The sequence below is a fragment of the Brachycentrus maculatus genome, unplaced genomic scaffold, assembly GCF_059751285.1.
Source record: "Brachycentrus maculatus isolate JH-2025_06_01 unplaced genomic scaffold, ASM5975128v1 h1tg000017l, whole genome shotgun sequence".
NCBI lineage: Eukaryota > Metazoa > Arthropoda > Insecta > Trichoptera > Brachycentridae > Brachycentrus > Brachycentrus maculatus.
Window position 1 is genome coordinate 2596665 of NW_028280771.1, and position 18810 is coordinate 2615474.

The 18810-nt window shown below is 32.7% G+C and overlaps 2 protein-coding genes across 2 annotated transcripts in view; one reads left to right on the top strand and one right to left on the bottom strand.

The window, feature by feature from the left end:
* The window catches only part of LOC148313208 (uncharacterized), a gene marked incomplete at its 3' end in the record, with an annotated part of 109302 nt that overhangs the window by 27854 nt on the left and 62638 nt on the right, over window positions 1–18810 (top strand). The window lies entirely within an intron of this gene.
* LOC148313210 (lipase 1-like) lies at window positions 6677–16802 on the bottom strand. Its single transcript, XM_088266925.1, has 8 exons — window positions 16569–16802; window positions 14768–14966; window positions 14045–14156; window positions 12809–13049; window positions 11583–11735; window positions 10818–10899; window positions 9257–9399; window positions 6677–7765 (listed from the first exon to the last, which is right to left on the bottom strand). Exons 1-8 carry the CDS (start codon window positions 16668–16670, stop codon window positions 7598–7600), a joined length of 1200 nt encoding a protein of 399 aa, XP_088123051.1. The 5' UTR covers window positions 16671–16802; the 3' UTR covers window positions 6677–7597.

Sequence of the window (18810 nt, forward strand, 5' to 3'; positions counted from 1 at the left end):
GTTTAGGAAATAAGCATATATATATAAAAAAAAAACAAAGGCAATTATCTGTTTTTTTTAAAATCATAATTAATGATCGTAGGCAGGCTTTTTTATATGACGCAATATCTTCCAACTTCTTAAAAAGAGTCTAGAGATATTGGTCCGGGTTTGTGCCTTGTACATTTGTTTGAAATGCGTAGATTTTATTTTCCATACACGCAACTTAAAATGTAAAAAAAAACTGTGGTAATGACGTTCTAGGGCTTAAAAATGTGTATTTAACCTTTGATTTCTTTGATAATTTATACAATTAAATACATGTGTGGAATATATTACCAAAAATCTAATAGTTATTTCAATTACAGGATGTCCGGTGGCAGAATTAGGATTTCAAAATTAAATAAAACATAAACAGCAAAGGATAAACATTTATTTCAATAACTATTACAAATAAGAGAAAGGCAGATTTTATTTCTTAAAAAAATATTTCGTATAAATATCCGACGATCTCTGCACTACAAGAAAATATTGATCGCGAAATTAATGGCATCATGACATCACTTCTCTAGCGAAATACTGAGACCAGATTCCAAGAGTGTGTCCGACGTGACGGTCTACATTTAGACTAAATAATTTTTATGAAATAAAACCTGCACTTCTCTTCTTTGTAATAGTTATTAAAATAAATGTATTTCCTTTGCAGTTTTTTTTTTATTTAAATTTGAAATCCTAATTCTTCCACCGGACATCCTGTACTAGTAAGGGGCTGGGACTATCAGTAGAATTGTTCTTTCATAGCAATACTTATAATAAGGCGCTTATGACGTTCTATGGCTAAAAAAAACAAATATTAGACCTTTGATTTATGTGATAATTTATACAATAACAAAAGTATGTTCGGAATATATTATGGTACAAAAATTAAAAACACTTATAAAAAAAGTATAGCTAAAGGGCTGGATTCTGAACGCCATTTCTATGTATTGTAGATAAATTAAGACCCAATACACGATGAATCGCAACTTGATTTTCTCTGAACCCAGGTAACATTTTAAGTAATTGATATTTTTTTACTTATTTATTTTTTTACAAAAATGTTAATAAAATTAGTATATAACCACTCACCGAGATTTTTACGTCTACCGGTTTCGAGACGTACCCGTCTCTTCGTCAGGACAATCACTAACACAGCATGCAAACAATACTACCCTTCACCACCATAGCACCATTTACACACTCAAAACTACACAAAATGTCTAACACATGCGATTTTTGGTCGACCCGAAGCCAATATGCACTATAGTTTTCAATACAGACATGCGTTACGAGCCGAGGTTAAACGTACATTAAAATTAGACCTGTAATCGAATCAACTTATATACTTGTAGGATGAAAGGAGTGGGCGGGTTTCGAATTGGATATTGACGAATCGTGTTTAACCGATGTCGAATCAAACAATGGACTATATGTAAAATTTATTTGGTTGTTAATTAGAGGAATATTATTTTTAAGTGCTTTCCTAATACAAAAAATCTCCATATTATTTAGTTTTAACCCTTTATTATTAGTGTTTAATATTTTTACTCCCGTGTCTTTTTTGAAGACGTGATTTGATTCTATGAGGTGATTGGCGAATTCGGAGAAGTTATTATTGTTTAGACATCGTATGTGTTCTTTTATTCTGGTATTAAAATTACGCGACGTTCTCTATTGAAAAATGTTTTTGTATTGAAAAAAAAAGTTTTTCTTCGAAATAAATATACAGTTTTAAAAAGACAAGTGTTATTGAAAAGTAAGGAGTTAATAAAAATTATAAAAACATTTTTTCAGTATATATTCTAAAAAAAATATGTCAAATTCATTTTATTATGTTCTTTAAAAAATCGAGCGCAAAGAATCATCTAGCCATCGGCGTTGTAATTTGAGCGTTCGAGATCTCGGCCTTAAGTGTAGATAAATAAAAAAAAATCTAAATTAATTTTACGTTATAAATAATCATGTTCACATTGTTATTTTTTTGTTTGTTTTCTTATTGTTTTATTTTATTATAAGTATAAGAGGTAATGAGGGGATCCCGAGGGGTGGGGACGAAGTGTCGGCCTCTGTCCGTACATCCTCCTCCGCCTCATTAATTGAATAGAGCATTATTTAATTCTTCAGAAATATTTTGAAGATTTTCCTCTATGTGCAGCTGACAGAGAGTCCCTCAGGACTTTAACTGCTGCGGTGGATGGTGGGCTCAGATTATTTAAAAAATCATGTTCACAGATGAATTGGAAACATTATTTAACCGGCTATTTTATCAAAATTAACTAGTTACTATGAAATAGTTTCAAGTTCATAGGAATCTTCAATAAGTTAGAACCTTTTTAAGTAATCTAACGAAGTCCCAAAAGATTTCCTCGTAATATAATTTTATTTGTGCCGTTAACCTTATCAGGGTGACCAAGGGTTAGACTGCATTGGAACTATTTTTTATTATTATAGTTTTATTCAACTATTTATTTATTTAAACAGAAAATATATAAATAGATTGGCGGGCTTATTACTAAAAAACAGTTTCTTCCAACCAACCAAAAACAGACTAGTGATATTGGCAAAAACGTTTGATACCATATGTAGCTGTTTGCAATCAGAGGGTAGATAGTGCATGAACATTAAAAAAAACATCAATTACAAGTTAATGATAATAAGGAAGGCAAAGGAAAAAGGGAGTTTAGGGAAGAAGGTAGAAGGGAAAACTAGGGGGGGAGGTTTGATGGACAGTTAGAAATCTAATAATAGATAGTTATGTTTCGATTGGAAGACTTTGGTCGGGTTGTAGTCCCGTGGTTAGTGTCGCGGAGTCAGAGCTTCTGGGTTCAAATCCGCTGTACCACAATTCGATATATATTTTTAATAATAAGCCACTAAGGCTCACAAAAATAGCGTGAAATTTAAGTATTTTTGTAAGTAATAAAAAGACAATATATTTTTTTTATTAAATAAAATATAAATCACTTTCTTCGTGCTCACCCAGTAAAACAAATACTGGCTTTAACTGGTCTTGTGCGATTGGACCAAAATCGAAAGAGAATAAAATACTATGTGCATATTATTATGCCATAGCATGGGTGGCCAACATTTTCAGTAGCCGGGCCAGATTTTAGAAATGAAATTTCCTACCGGGCCGTAGAACAAAATTTATTTTATTATTTAAAGCAAACGAGATATTTATATAAAATAATAAAAATAATAAACCCTTATCCGCACCCCAATGATGCATAGGGCACTGTGTCATATAAACGCAGTGTTATCTTGATCGTTTACACATGAAGGAAAGGTGATCAGGCCTCCGCTTCAGGCGTATTGGCGCTTCAGGCGTATCCATGGTAGTATTGAATAAATATTATATATATATATATATATATATATATATATATATATATATATATATATATATATATATATATATATATATATATATATATATATATATATATATATATATATATATATATATATATATATATATATATATATATATATATATATATATATATATATATATATATATATATATATATATATATATATATATATATATATATATATATATATATATATGTGTGTAGATATATTATATAAAATATTTACTAGTTACTTTATTGGGTACTTTTCAAACTTATTTGCATGTTTTGCCTCGTAATGCCGTTTAATGTTATACTTTTTCCAGATAGAAACAGAATTATTGCATATCAGGCATGTTGGCTTTGTTTTTAATTCCACAAAAAAATAGTTTATAGTCCATCTGTCTTAAAAATATCTCAGTTCTTCTGTTACTCTTCTCTTCTTTAGTCCAACGTCTTTACTACTTGACGCCATTATGGGTCTTGAAATTATCACAATAGTGAAATACTCCCGTATATGGGATATGATACGAACTACGCACGGTAGAATGTTCATTTGGCGGTTTTGTGTACACTAAAGGAAAAGAAAACGTGTGATTTGCTCCGCGGGCCGCAAGTAGACACCCTTGCCATAGATTTTGTTTACATGTGGTCTTGCATCAAAACATGTGCGGTGAAAGTAACCCAGATTTTTTCTGCTTAATCGTACAGCACAGCCCATTCGTTGTCCTTGACCAGATAAGTTCAGCTTATCAACACGTCACTGTATTTGCCTAAACTTTTATATTTGGGTACCTACCTTCAAGTTGGATGCACGGACAAAGTAATTATACAATTTTTAAATATTTTTTATTGGTATCTCAACATAAAAACGTACAAAGAAATAATAAAATTAAAAAAAATATATGTTACATATTTTTTATTGGTATCTCAACATATACATGCACAAAGTAATTATTCAATTTTTAAAGATTTTTTTATTGTTAAATATTTTTATTGGTATCTCAACATATACACGTACAAAGTAATTATTCAATTTTTAAAGATTCTTTATTGTTAAATCTTTTTATTGGTATCTCAACATATACACGTAAAAAGTAATTATTCAATTTTTAAAGATTTTTTATTGTTAAATATTTTTTAATTGGTATCTCAACATATACACGTACAAAGTAATTATACAATTTTTAAATATTTTTTATTGTTAAATGTTTTTTATTGGTATCTCAACATATACACGTACATAGTAATTATACAATTTTTAAAGATTTTTTATTGTTAAATGTTTTTTTATTGGTATCTCAACATATACACGTACAAAGTAATTATTCAATTTTTAAAGATTTTTATTGTTAAATATTTTTTTATTGGTATCTCAACATATACACGTACAAAGTAAATATTCCATTTTTAAAGATTTTTTATTGTTAAATATTTTTCATTTGTATCTCAACATATAAACGTAAAAAGTAATTATTAAAATTTTAAAGATTTTTATTGTTATATATTTTTCATTGGTATCTCAACATATACACGTACAAAGTAAATATTGTATTTTTTAAGATTTTTTAGTATTATCTCAACGTACTCGTAAAAAAAAACTACGTTACTACAAAAAAATTATTCATTTTTTAAAGATTTTTTATTGGTATCTCAACATATACCTACACATACAAAGTAATTATACACTTTTTAAATATTTTTTATTGGTATCTCAACGTTCTCGTATACACATACAAAGTAATTATACAATTTTTAAATATTTTTTATTGGTATCTCAACATATACCTACACATACAAAGTAATTATACACTTTTTAAATATTTTTTATTGGTATCTCAACGTTCTCGTATACACATACAAAGTAATTATACAATTTTTAAATATTTTTTATTGGTATCTCAACATATACCTACACATACAAAGTAATTATACACTTTTTAAATATTTTTTATTGGTATCTCAACGTTCTCGTATACACATACAAAGTAATTATACAATTTTTAAATATTTTTTATTGGTATCTCAACATATACCTACACATACAAAGTAATTATACACTTTTTAAATATTTTTTATTGGTATCTCAACGTTCTCGTATACACATACAAAGTAATTATACAATTTTTAAATATTTTTTATTGGTATCTCAACATATACCTACACGTACAAAGTCATTTAAGAAATTTAAAGACTTTTTTATTCGTATCTTAAGATATTCAAATATGCACATTACATCCATTATAAATTCTCTTGAGAGTCAAATCTGTTCTATAAATTCTAGTACACCTTAATTGTAATTTTAGACCTTTATTAAATTACGGGTGCACTAAATAAAACTTGATTTCACACAAGTAATTTATTCGTTGACAAAAATCTTTTGAAAGTTAGGTATCCATAAGAACACTAGTTTTAGCGAATAATTATTCCTTGCATCTCCTTTGAAAGTTTGATAAAGTCAGGTTTGTATGTCGTTATTTTTAGAACTTTTTAATAAGACGATTTCTCAGTTTGGTTTTATAAGGTTCATGTTTTAAAAATATTGTTTGCATGAATACGTTGAGTCGAAGAGCCTGTCCGAGGATATTTGTGCCGGAGTCGAACTTAAAAGGTCAAACAGTCGCATGTGGCTCCCGAGTCATACTTTGCTGACCCTTGCAATAGTCCATCTTACAACATACAAATACATATAGAAAGCAAGATTATGCGTTGGTCCATTTTAAAAAATCTCTATCAATCTTGATTTTGTATCACGGTCTACCAAAACTAATGGTATCACCTTCCTGCCAGGGGAGGCAGTACCATTGCGATTTTCTTATCTTATACGAATTAGGAACTGAGAGGTAGAGGGCCGAGATCACTATAATGTATTTGTACTTCCGTATAATTAAAAATGTCCGCCTCCATAGTGTAGTGGTTAGCGCGCTAGGCTACCATGCTGGAGGTCCCGGGCTCGATTCCCAAGAGGGTCGAAATAAATATTACTGATTTTTCAGTTATTTATTTAATATGACCCTGGACTGGTACCTGAAGCGAAAGGCTCATCACTTTTCCTTCGTGTATTTAACGATCAAGATAACACTGCTTCCATACGATGCAGTGCGGTGCGGATAAAGGTTAGGGAGATAATTAAAAATGGCTCCACAAACAATTACAGTAAAATTTCGATATAATGGACTTATTGGAGGGAGGGGGTGTCCGTTAAAACCGAAAGTCTGTTATATAAAAATAGGTTTAAAATAAAAATAAAAACTTTAAAAAATTATATACAATGTATTTAGATGTAAATAAAGAATACAAAACACAAAAAAATATTTATTGTCTTCGGACACTGGTCGTGAAGTGACGTTGCTGTTTGAAATGCTTTGAAAAAAGGAATCGAGTTTTGTTTGCAATTTTGAAGTTGGCTGTTATTTTTATTTATAAGCAAATTGTGGTAATAATTTCTAAAATTATAAAGCTAAACGCATTTGAACTATGAAATTTTGTATTCATTGTTATTATTATTTTGTTTGTAAATAAAAATAATACTTGACACTGGCACAAACATCCTTTCACTGGGTGACTGCCAAATAACTAATTAAAAAACTCTAAAATATCGAAAATGCGTATAATATTTATTGGCTGGTTTTTTGTCCGTTATACCCCAAGTTCGTTTGGTACAGGTCCGTTATATCGAGGTTTTACTGTATCTACCCTTTGTCGTACATATCGCTCACTCCTTTCAACAACGTCATATATCAAAAAACTAGATTTTTAAGGAGATCGTTTTTAAAGTGTAAAAATATAATGAAATGTATTGAAAATAAATATCAAGCCACTTATTGAACTTTTTACTGTGCAACAGATCTTTTTAGGTAAAACCTGAATGTTTTTTCTCCATTCGAAAAATATTTAGTATATGTAAAAAAAAATATTAAACAATACCTTTTCTTCAAAATGCAAAAACAACACTTTCTGCCCTGTAGCGGGTAAATATTAAGTTAAAAATATGCCGCTTTTGCTGGCATATAGTACATTTTCCCATCAAAAGCGGGAAAACATGCACAACTGAAAATTGTCAATTTTTGATGTGACGTTGTTGATAGGAGTGAGCGCTATTACTAACCTAGTTTACTATAACTTTTCGAGTCTTGTAATTTTGATTCTATTATAATTTTGCCATTATAGGCATAATGCTCGAGATCATTACCGATGACTTGATTTTAATTTTATACTTTATATAGTTAATTGTAAGAAAAACTCTCAATCACACTGACGACATCATGGTTCAATAATGTATCCAGGTCTTTTGCCCACATAAAGTCAATGTGGTTGAACTTCTCATAGGGTACTGGAAGATCACGTACATCTTTCGATGTTTTTCTGAATTCGTTTATTATTATGGCAGCATCCTGAAACAGTAACAAAAATATATCATTCTCAATAGTATTAATATTTATAGCATTTACTTTGTGGTTAGTCATTTTTACTTACTTATTTTTTTACAAAAATGTTAATAATATTACTATATAACCCGCACCGAGATTTTTATGTCTACACGTTTCTAGACGTACCCGTCTCTTCGTCAGGATAATCACTACCACAGCATGCAAACAATGCTACCCTTCACTACCATAGCACTATTTACACACTCAAAACTACACAAAATGTTTAACACGTGCGATTTTTTTGTCGACCCGAAGACCAATATGCACTAAAGGTTTCAGCACAAACATGCGTTACGAGCCGAGGTTAAACATGCAGTCCATGTAGTATTGTTTGCATGCTGTGGTAGTGATTGTCCTGACGAAGAGACGGGTACGTCTCGAAACCTTAGACATAAAAATCTCGGTGAGTGGTTATATATTGATATTATTAACATTTTTGTTAAAAAAATAAATTAGTAAATAAATAATATAAAATAATAATATAATATCAAAAATACAACTGAATTCTCAAAATGATTAGTTTGGAAAAAATGATAAAAAACAAACAGAAATATTAGCTTATAATTTGTGTAAATACTGATTAAAGACCAACGAATGTCCTCGAGGGACTCATGCACAAGCTTGTTTGTGTACGGGAATGCAACTTGAGGAGACCTAGCCATTGCAGTAATATCCTTCACACTCAGCTTCTTTAGTTTCTTCATCTGTATCCCATGAAATATATTCTTATCCTAGCCCAGGACTAACGCTCATATTACTAGCGAACAAGTTAACACCACATCTATCCAAGGCAGTGCCCTGTGCATCATCGTATGTGGATAAGAATAAAAGAAAAGAAGTATTCGAAGGATAAATATACGTGAACAAGGTTGTGGCATTTAATTTACAAACTAAGTAGTTCTGAAAAAATAGACAAAATAAAAGTAGTTGGTACTCGTATTTCGAAGTAATAAAATACGCCATCAACTATATAAAAATATAAGAATTGTATATTCTATTAAAAAAACTTAGTTTTTAATAGGTTAATTTAAATATTCTAGGAGAGATACCACAGTCCTAAAAAATAAAATTTCAATGATGGAGTGGAGATGCTGCATTTCGTTTGATATTAGTGTAATTCTAATGATTCCGAAAATGTTAATTTTTTTAACTTTTATTCTCCCTATCTGTAAATTATGCGGTAATTTATAATAATTTTTTCTATTGAGGATTTTAATAATAATTTTTCTATGACTTTCTGCATGTATCTGGTTGCTATTTATGGGAATTTATGAGAGTATTCACTGAAATTTATGAATAGTCCCACTCGTCATCAGTGATGAAGGTTCCAACGTACTCTGCGTTTAAAAGACTTTCTTCCATATCTATCATAGCATCGTCAAACTTTTTTGATTCGATTGGCTGTATAGTTAAATGGCCGATGACTGGGTCACCATATTGATCATACAATTTTACCTGTGCGCTTGCTACGAGATCATTTTTCCCATAGATGAACGCTGCTGGAGCTCTATTTGCTGTTAGGTCGTAAGGCGGAGGTGTGGTCCGACCAAATTTCAACACATTCTCTATAATCCCATAGTCAAACGGCGAAAGTACTCCTGCAGAATGAAACAAAGCCAGGATAATCTTAATGTTCAGGTGTTCCAATGGTATACGATCAGTAAAAGCAGGGCGATAGAGGGTTATCAAAATAAGTAAATAACCGCCACATATATTTTGGAATATATGAAGGTATATTTTATATATTAAAATCAAACACTGATTTTTAGGGTTGACTTAGTTCTATATGTATTTTGTGTAAATAAAAAAGTATCGTAAAATTGTTACGCCTTGTTAGGGTATCATCAAAATACTGTTTTACTGACAGTAGTTTGATAATGCCCTAACAGGGCGCACCAATTCGGCTGTCCAAATGTAAAACACAGTAAGGGACATTTTTTTGTAGTAGGTTTTTTTTTGCATTTTTGGACTAAGTAGAGTCTACTTAGTCCATAAATGCAAAAAAAACCTACTACAAAAAAAATGTCCCTTACTGTGTTTTAAATTTGGACAGCCGAATTGTCACGAGTTTTATTATTTTTATGTTTTAAAAATATATATACTTATACTTAGTTTTTTGATTTTAATATTTAAAATATATTATGAAGTCGTACGAAGCGCCTTATCAATAAATATATATGAAGGTTTTAGAGTTGTTATTTTTAGTGTTTCTCAGGTTATACTTACAATATTCCCAATTTTAATGAAACTAATATCCATACGGTCGTTTTTTTAAATAACACCCGAATAATGGTTTTATAATTATATACAAAGTTGAAAACTAGGTGAAATTACATATAGACATACGCCGTGGCGTGGTTTGTTAGACGCTCGACTGCGTAAGACGTGTCGCGAGTTCGATTTCCGCCAATTGCAAAATGATTTCAAGAAATATTTTTTTTCAATTAGTCTGGGTATTTGTGATTTATTTTCATATCTACCTATGCAGACAAGCCTCTTAGAAAAAGGCTTTGCGGGTTATTCATTTTAAAAAATATATAAATTATCTTGATACTGTAGTACTGCATTTCATCATTGAGTGATTTAACACCAACCATCTTGATGGAACTGCATTTCATCATTGAATGATTAAACACCAACCATCTTGATGGAACTGCATTTCATCATTGAATGATTAAACACCAACCATCTTGATGGGACTGCATTTCATCATTGAATGATTAAACACCAACCATCTTGATGGAACTGCATTTCATCATTGAATGTTTAAACACCAACCATCTTGATGGAACTGCATTTCACCATTGAATGTTTAAACACCAACCATCTTGATGGAACTGCATTTCACCATTGAATGTTTAAACACCAACCATCTTGATGGAACTGCATTTCATCATTGAATGATTAAACACCACCTATCTTGATATAGCTGCATTTCATCATTGAATGATTAAACGCCAACTATAAAATTTAGTTATAGCTATAGATAAACGAGATTCATCACATAAAAAAATACCTGTGAATGTTGCATGCGATAAATGTTCCACTATCCTTAAAGGGATTGGTTGCATCTTGGCCATATAGGTTGGCTGCTTTGCCTAAATGAATACAGAAGTAATAAAGAAAATATAGCAAAAATATGTGCTCAGAACTTCAGATAAGCAGCACGTGGGTGTACTTGCAGTAATCTGTGGATTGCAACACCACTCCCATGTGTTATGTCCAAAATACTTTTTTTTCATATTATTTTTTGACATCTCATCAAAGATGAAGAAGAATATGGAAGTCTGGGCATTGACGGGGCTGACGACCGTCATAGGCTGGTTAAAGTTGTCACTTTACACACGTGTAACATTTACCAATTCTACCCATTATTGACAACCACACTAATCAATTTCTTGGAAGTTCTATATATATATATATATACTAACCAATTTTGAAACATTGTTCTTGAATCACTAGAACTTCACTACAGACATCTATTGGTGAGATGAAAATAAGCTTTTTATTGAGCAGAAACTCTTTTATTAGTATGTGAGGTCCGAATCCTGGATTATAATCACATACACGAGAAACGCCGGAAAACGATGGAACGGGCTCGTCCTCAGGTTGTAGGTTCTCTATCATATACATCGCCACCTAGGTCATGCCTTCGAATTATGTTATCTTTCTGTAGCATCTATAAATTTTTTGGTCTTCCTCTAGATGTCTTTCGAGGAAGATCCATGGATGAAGAGAATAAATAAGGTATAATTTTCATTTGATCTAATAGACAACGTACCCAATCAGTTTGTTCGATGTCTTGTCCGCAGACGCTCATCATTATGTTCATGCAGAGATTGGGTTCTTGGTCGAAGGAAGCGCAGACTTCAAATATGATCTGCGGTATTAGTCTGGCCGCAAAGGCACCCAAACCCAGTTCGCGGGTAATTCTCTAAAAAATATAGTAGGAGTTATTAGGAATAGTATAGATATCAGGACTATAAGACGCTATGGACGCACTTAAATTGGAAGCACTTAAATTTTTAAGCGATTCTTTAAAAAATAACGTTTTTGCCAAAATATTTTATTTTTAACACGAAATTTCGGACTCTCGTGGAATGCTTGCCGTAGTAAGGGACTGTTTACCTCAGATATCATTATATTACACAAATGTAGTGTGTTTTTGTGTACTACAAATGCACTTGTGGTGTTGTGTGTTGGACTACATTTTTTATTGTACTACTCCCATCACTACAATGTGCAGAGATAGGTTTCCCACGGCATCGAATATTTGCCCATTTTAAATATAAATTTAAAAATATATACACATCGTTTAAAGAGGACATTAATAACAGGATATTGATAGACATTTATAGACAGGATAAAAACTTTTATCCTGTTTTTATTCAGTTGTACATAAGAAATATGTAAGTTCTACTGACATTACAACAATAACCAATGAATCGAAAGTGCTGATTTTTTTTTTTTTTAGATGGGAATTGCATTTATTATTTACCTTGCTTATTATGTACAAGGTTTATAGATCATTTAGTGGATTTTTGTTTCTTCTAGCTAATTAAATATGTTTTTGTTTGAATCTGTGTTGGGAACAGGAGGGATCATCTAGTGTGGGTCAAATAGGAACTTCTCTGCATTTGCTCATTGCTGGGAAGAAACCACGTAAAACTCCTCAGGAGAAGGCGGACTGTTGACTGTCATCAGCAGACCTTCCGTTCCACTAGAAGAGGGTTCGGCATTTTGTGTCCTACTTTGGTTTATGTTACCAATGTCCTTCACTATTTTTATCATGTATGATACTACCAAAAAAGTGAAAGTGCTGATTAAATTATTTCGTTTAGTTTTAATTCTTTCAAAATAGTTAAAACCAAATTTATTCTTTAGTTTTTATTATTTTATCATAAGGCATAAAATATTTAATATATTTCGTACCAATTGGCTACGGGCGTTGGTAAAGAAAAAAAAAGCAATGTCTTAATATTGTATTTCTTAATATAAATCTCTTACCAGCACATCGCTGTGTGTTAAAAAGTCCATCACACCCTGGAATCTAGGGCCGAATTTCATCAACGGCGCCAGGGCGGTGAAGGAAGCCACCTGGTGCTCCGCCTCAGGCCGCGTGCTGCAGAAGATGAAGTAAGCGCTCGTGCCGATGCTGTAGCCGATGTAGTGCACGCGCGCCTTGCCCGTGACCCGTAGCACGGTCGCGATGGTGGCCGGCGTGTCCAGCGTGCCATGCTCGTCCAAACTGGAAACGTGAGACATTCAAAGAGACAATAAACGTCGGTCTCAGCAAAGAAGTGTGATATTCAAAATATAACGTGTTCCGTGACATTGAAAACGAATCGCGTATTTTTCCCTTAGCAAATTGGTTTAATAACAACAACTGTCTTCTTCTTCCTTGCTCCTGTTAGGGTCAGCTCTCCTCGTCCTCAGGTTGTAGGGCTTTCTATCATATACAACGTCACCTAGGCCATGCCTTCGAATCATGTCGACGTGCCCTACGTAAAGTGCTCTAGCTACATTTTTGTCAATTTTGAGATATTGGGTGTATGTTATCAACTGACCGTTATCTATAAATATAAACAAACAAAAATATATAAAATAAATTACGTCTAGTTTTCAGGCGTATGAGACGCTATCTACATCGAATTTTCGAAGTGAACTGAACTCCTAAAACGCTAACTACTTAATTTGGACAAAGCATAAAGTTTTAAAACGATTTAATACATTATTTTATCGTGTTTTTGAATGGTTAATACTAGTTTAGAATTTCCGATAAAACAGTTAATTCATTTTAAAAAATACGTTGAAAAAATATTAAATACACTTCTTAATTAATTATAAACACACTTCATAAGAAAATAAAACATTTTTCATGGTTTAAATGCGTATTTTATCATTTTAGAGATTATGACCGCCATTCTAGAATTAGGTTGAGAAAGAAGGGTGGATACTAGGTGGGGAGTTGAATTCCTGCCTGTATTAAGGTAAATGAAAACTTTTAAAGTAGATCTTCTTGCTTCAGCGTTTGCACACCACTATTCTATACTATTCTTGTTTCAATCTATGAAATATGACATTGTGATACACCCAGGCACATTTTTGCTGATAGTCAAAATTGAAGCTGAGAAACCCTTCTTAAACCTACTTTAAACAACATCAAAAAATATAAACGACTTTATATTTTTTATCACTTGTGATATTAAAAAAAAAAACTTAAGCATAAACAGATTTAGATACCTGAAGTTCCAGAAGTCTGGATTCTTTTTGTCGAGTGTTTCGTGGGATGTGTACATGTTCCCTCGAAAATTACCAATCCATACATCGTGACCTTTATCAGCCAAGAGGTACCCTGAAATAAATCAATTGTAAAGATATTTTACGGAATAATTTTGATTATTATCAATTTATTTATTTTATTTGGGGATTTTACAGAACAGTTACGTCAAGTCATTCATATAAACGAGTTACACAAAATAAGTACTTTAACGATTCTAACTACAAAATTCCATATTTGTAAATTTATGAAAATATCTGGAAGAGAGAGGAAGGAAAAGATGAAAAGGGAAAGATCAAAGTTCAAATCAAAGACAAATGGTACGAACAAGATTTATGATTTTCTGAATTTATTTATTTATATCACCCTGGACTGGTACCTGAAGCGCAAGGCTTATCACCTTTCCTTCGTGTATTTAACGATCACGATAACACTGCTTCTATACGATGCAGTGCCCTATGCACCAATGGGTGCTGATAAGGGTTAGAAGAAGAAGAAGAAGACTTTATTTATTTTATGAAGGCTCTTTTGCTTTGCAAGGGAATTGCCAAGCTGTCAAACCATTGAATAGGTTTGACGATTACTTCTTCTTAACTAATCAACTTCATCTCGTACTATGATACGCCCATCACACGCGCGGTAAAGTGCGCACGTCTAAATAGTGCTTATTTCTTATGACTACTTACCCAGGCTCTTGTTTTTCCCCATCCTAATGAAGTCCTCCGAACTGCAGCCGATGCCGTGCATGATGAGCACTGGCGACGCGGGACTCGGCGTGACGTCCGTGCGACGCATGCGGTGCACGCCGAGCAGGTACCCGTCGTCCGTTCGCGTCGTGTGCTCCTCGACTGTGTATTCCTTCCCCTCGCTAGCCACCAGTTGCTTCTGAAAATTTTGTCGGAAAAAAGTCCATATATTCTGACCGTTGGGGTCTGGAAACTGCTTCGAAATATTAACAGTTGTGGGGGTATTGTGCACGTGCCATGAGGTGCTTTCAACCTCCACATGTGTTTTCTCAGAAGGACGTTGTAAAGGAACAATACGTTCTTACTGGCTTCTATCAACATGTTGTATTTCACAACCGTCTAATAAAAGCAGGCCGCAAATATAGGGGATTACAGTTCTGGTATGCCAAGACGGACATTTCTGGTGCTTCCTGCAAAGGTTCCTTAATATCCAATCGTAGTCATCCAATCGTAGTCTGCAAAGGTTCCTTAATATCCAATCGTCTTCATCCAATCGTAGTCTGCAAAGGTTCCTTAATATCCAATCGTAGTCATCGTGACAGTATAACCTAGACGGCCAAACTTATACAGCTTGTTTCTTGAGACGTATTCTCAAATTATACCCTGCTGTTGTGGTCGGCTAATTTATATCAATCCATTTATTTACATCCAGACCTTTAGAATTTTGAAGTTGCTTCGTCTTACTGGAAAGGGATGTCCCTCGTGTGAAAAAAAAATTGAGAAACTTTGTAGTCGGGTCTTCGGAAATAATAATGAAAATAATATTTTTGGATAATTTATATAGCGCCATTTTCTTAAAATACTACCTCAACGGCAGTTTATACGCGTATGTATTGTGATATTAAAATGATAATGATACATAAAAAAATATTAAAGAAAAATGTCAATTGGCTGAGATTGAAGGGGGAAAGTGCAGCCGCCGTATTATTGCGCCTTCTTGGTCTTCGTGAGTTGGAGCATGGCCAAGATGTTGGGCATATGTATCACTCAATTTTGGGGTGCTTAGCCAATATAATTTTTGGGCAGTGTGCCTCCCTGAGCGATGGTAACGCAGGAGAACAGCTTTTTGAGCTCCCGTCATTGTGGATAGTCTACTGCATATGGCGGGGAGTGATGCTGAAGTGATGTTGAAGTTCTATTTCGAAATCGATGCGATTAAGGAAATATTCATTTTGCTTTGAATTGTGCAAATCCCGTCTTTAACCCGTAAGCTGCGGATCGCATCTATTGTCGTTTTTTATAGAAGTACCGTTGACTGCGGATCGCATGCATAGTCGTTTTTCAACTTTACGTACTTATATCATAACCTATGGATAATTTTTTGTGCTTAAATTTGGTTCGCGGCATGAATAAATTAGTTCTCTTTGATTTATTGTCATAAAATATCAAAATTATTTTAATTTAGTGTCAACTTTATCGTGAATACTTCCGGTCGGCTCGTGCTCCGCAGATACGACAGCCGCGTCTTCTATACAGCCGCCATACTTTAGGCCGCGAGTCCGTGAATGTTAATTTTTTGTGTAAATACACCATAAAAACATAATAAGTAAAGTGCATTGTGTACTGTGAACATCTATGATGGATATCCGAAAGTTTCACAACAAAAAATAGGCAAAAATATGCTTTTTTTGTCAAAAATATTGTGATGTAAAATAATCCAGCACGGGACGGAAAGTTTGACACTCGAAATCGAGGAGCTTAGAGGTTAATTTAATTTTAAATAATTTAATGTCATACGTACGAAATTTAGCATTGCTTCTGACGGCTGTTCTTTGAATATCGTTAGGGCGGACCTCGAGAGGTGAAATGATAATGTCAATAATACCAACGTCAAAAACTCCATCTTCTATAGGTTTTGAGTTTCTGAAGAAATACACAAGCAATTCCAACACGTCTGTCATGTAGTTTGATTCAATCGCAGTTTCAGAATGAAGATAAACACACGCCTGATGCAAAGCAAGATGTTGAGTCGACTACTATATTCGTCGCATCGATTGATTGATTACATGACGTATAGGGTGTCTATGAACGTACTGCATCTTAATAATAATAACTGTCAACATTTTGAGTGTGTCCAAATACTTGTGTCATGTATAGGATTCGGAACTCACATAAAAATGTATAAAAAGTTGAGATTTATAAACGAGTAAAAAGTTTGAGAAAGCTTTTATTTAGCAGAGACTCTTTTATTTAGATGTGTGCAAGATCCTTGGCGGATAATTTTTTACATATTGCGACACGCCTGAAAACATGATTTAATTTTTTAATTTTTTTATTTACATTTTTCGTCCGCCTCCGTAGTGTAATGGTCAGCAAGCTCGGCTACCGTTCTGGAGGTCCCGGGTTCGATTCCCAAGGGGGGTAACATAAATAAAAGTGATTTTTTCACTGTCATATTTATTCAATATTACCCTGGACTGGTACCTGAAGCGGAGGGCTGATCACCTTTCCTTCATGTGTAAACGATCAAGATAACACTGCGTTTATATGACGCAGTGCCCTATGCACCATTGGGGTGCGGATAAGGGTTTATATAAATATATTTATTTACATAAATTGTATACATTTATTTAAAGAACAATTTCAAACATATTTAAAAAATATTTTGCAGAGACCCACCCACCTTGTGTGACTTGTCGGTGGAGTTCTTTTTACATATATTTTTTTATTGTTTTTATCCATTTTAACCTAATATACACACAAAAACGAGAGAAAAATTAAGAATATAAAGTATTTTACAATTTTCATAGAATTAACTCTTGATCATTTACACATTCATTTATTTTGCCTCCATTTATTTTATGTGACCAAATTATACGTGTGATGAATTTTGTACATATTGTACATCATTTTTTTTTATTACTATTTGGTTTATTAAAAAACAACGATTACCATTTCAAAAGGTTAGGCGTTTTATGGTAAATACGTTTTTGCACTAACAAATAATTCAATTTACATTGTTGATTTAGACATTCGACTTTGGCTAGGAAATATTCCAACTCAAACCGTTCACCTCCAAAAGTAAAAAAAAAAGTTGACTATATTTTTTATACAATTTGCTATTCGGATCAAAATTGAAAGTGAATTGAAAAATTAGTTCATTTCGTCGCCTGGATGCAGAACTATCCTATGTCACGTTCGGGTCCTTTTCGTTTTTATCCGTATTTTGTGTTCTCCATGCTACCGATTTTGTTGTTAAGAAATTGCTTTGCTTTAATAGCTATTTAAAAATTGCGAATCTAAGTATTTAAAATAAAATACTACTACATGAACGAGAGAACCCCCTTTTGAATGTTTAAGGACCCACATACGTTAAATCGCAATATAACCGTCGAGTATGTATGAGGAGATGCATGAATGTGGAAGAGGCGAATAACGTTTGTAAAGACAGGGTGGTGGCGTTCGATTATCTCTGCCTACCCCTGCGGGGATGCGGCATGATGGTTATTTAATTAGTTTAGTTAATTTTCTCCAAACCCATGTAACATTTGACGTAATTGATTTATTTCTGAAAACTTCCGTTTTTATATTGAAAAAAATATTCTTGAAAATTATTTGATGGTTTTCAAAAGTAGAGTAATTAAAAGGTAAGGTGTTAAAAAAATATAAAAATATTTATTACAATAAACGAAAAAAATACTTTTTTTTAAATCAGGCGTGAGGTGGCGACCGGCTCTCCGCGAAGCCAGACGAGTAATAATTTCTATTATTGCGAGTAAGGCCTTGATTGCCTGTTATGTAAAATTATGTTGTATGCAGTTAGGATAGTTCTATATTCAGGTGAAGGTATTAATCATATATTTTGTTTATATGTGATATTGTACCAAAACGAGTACGGCGAAAGTAAGCCATAGTTTTTTTCTGCTTAATCATGCTGCACTACCCATTCACTATGGAATTCGTTACCTTCACCCAATGTGTTACAAAATTTGCAAAACGGATTATGATATAAGAAATTTAGAGCTTATGACTTCCGAAATATT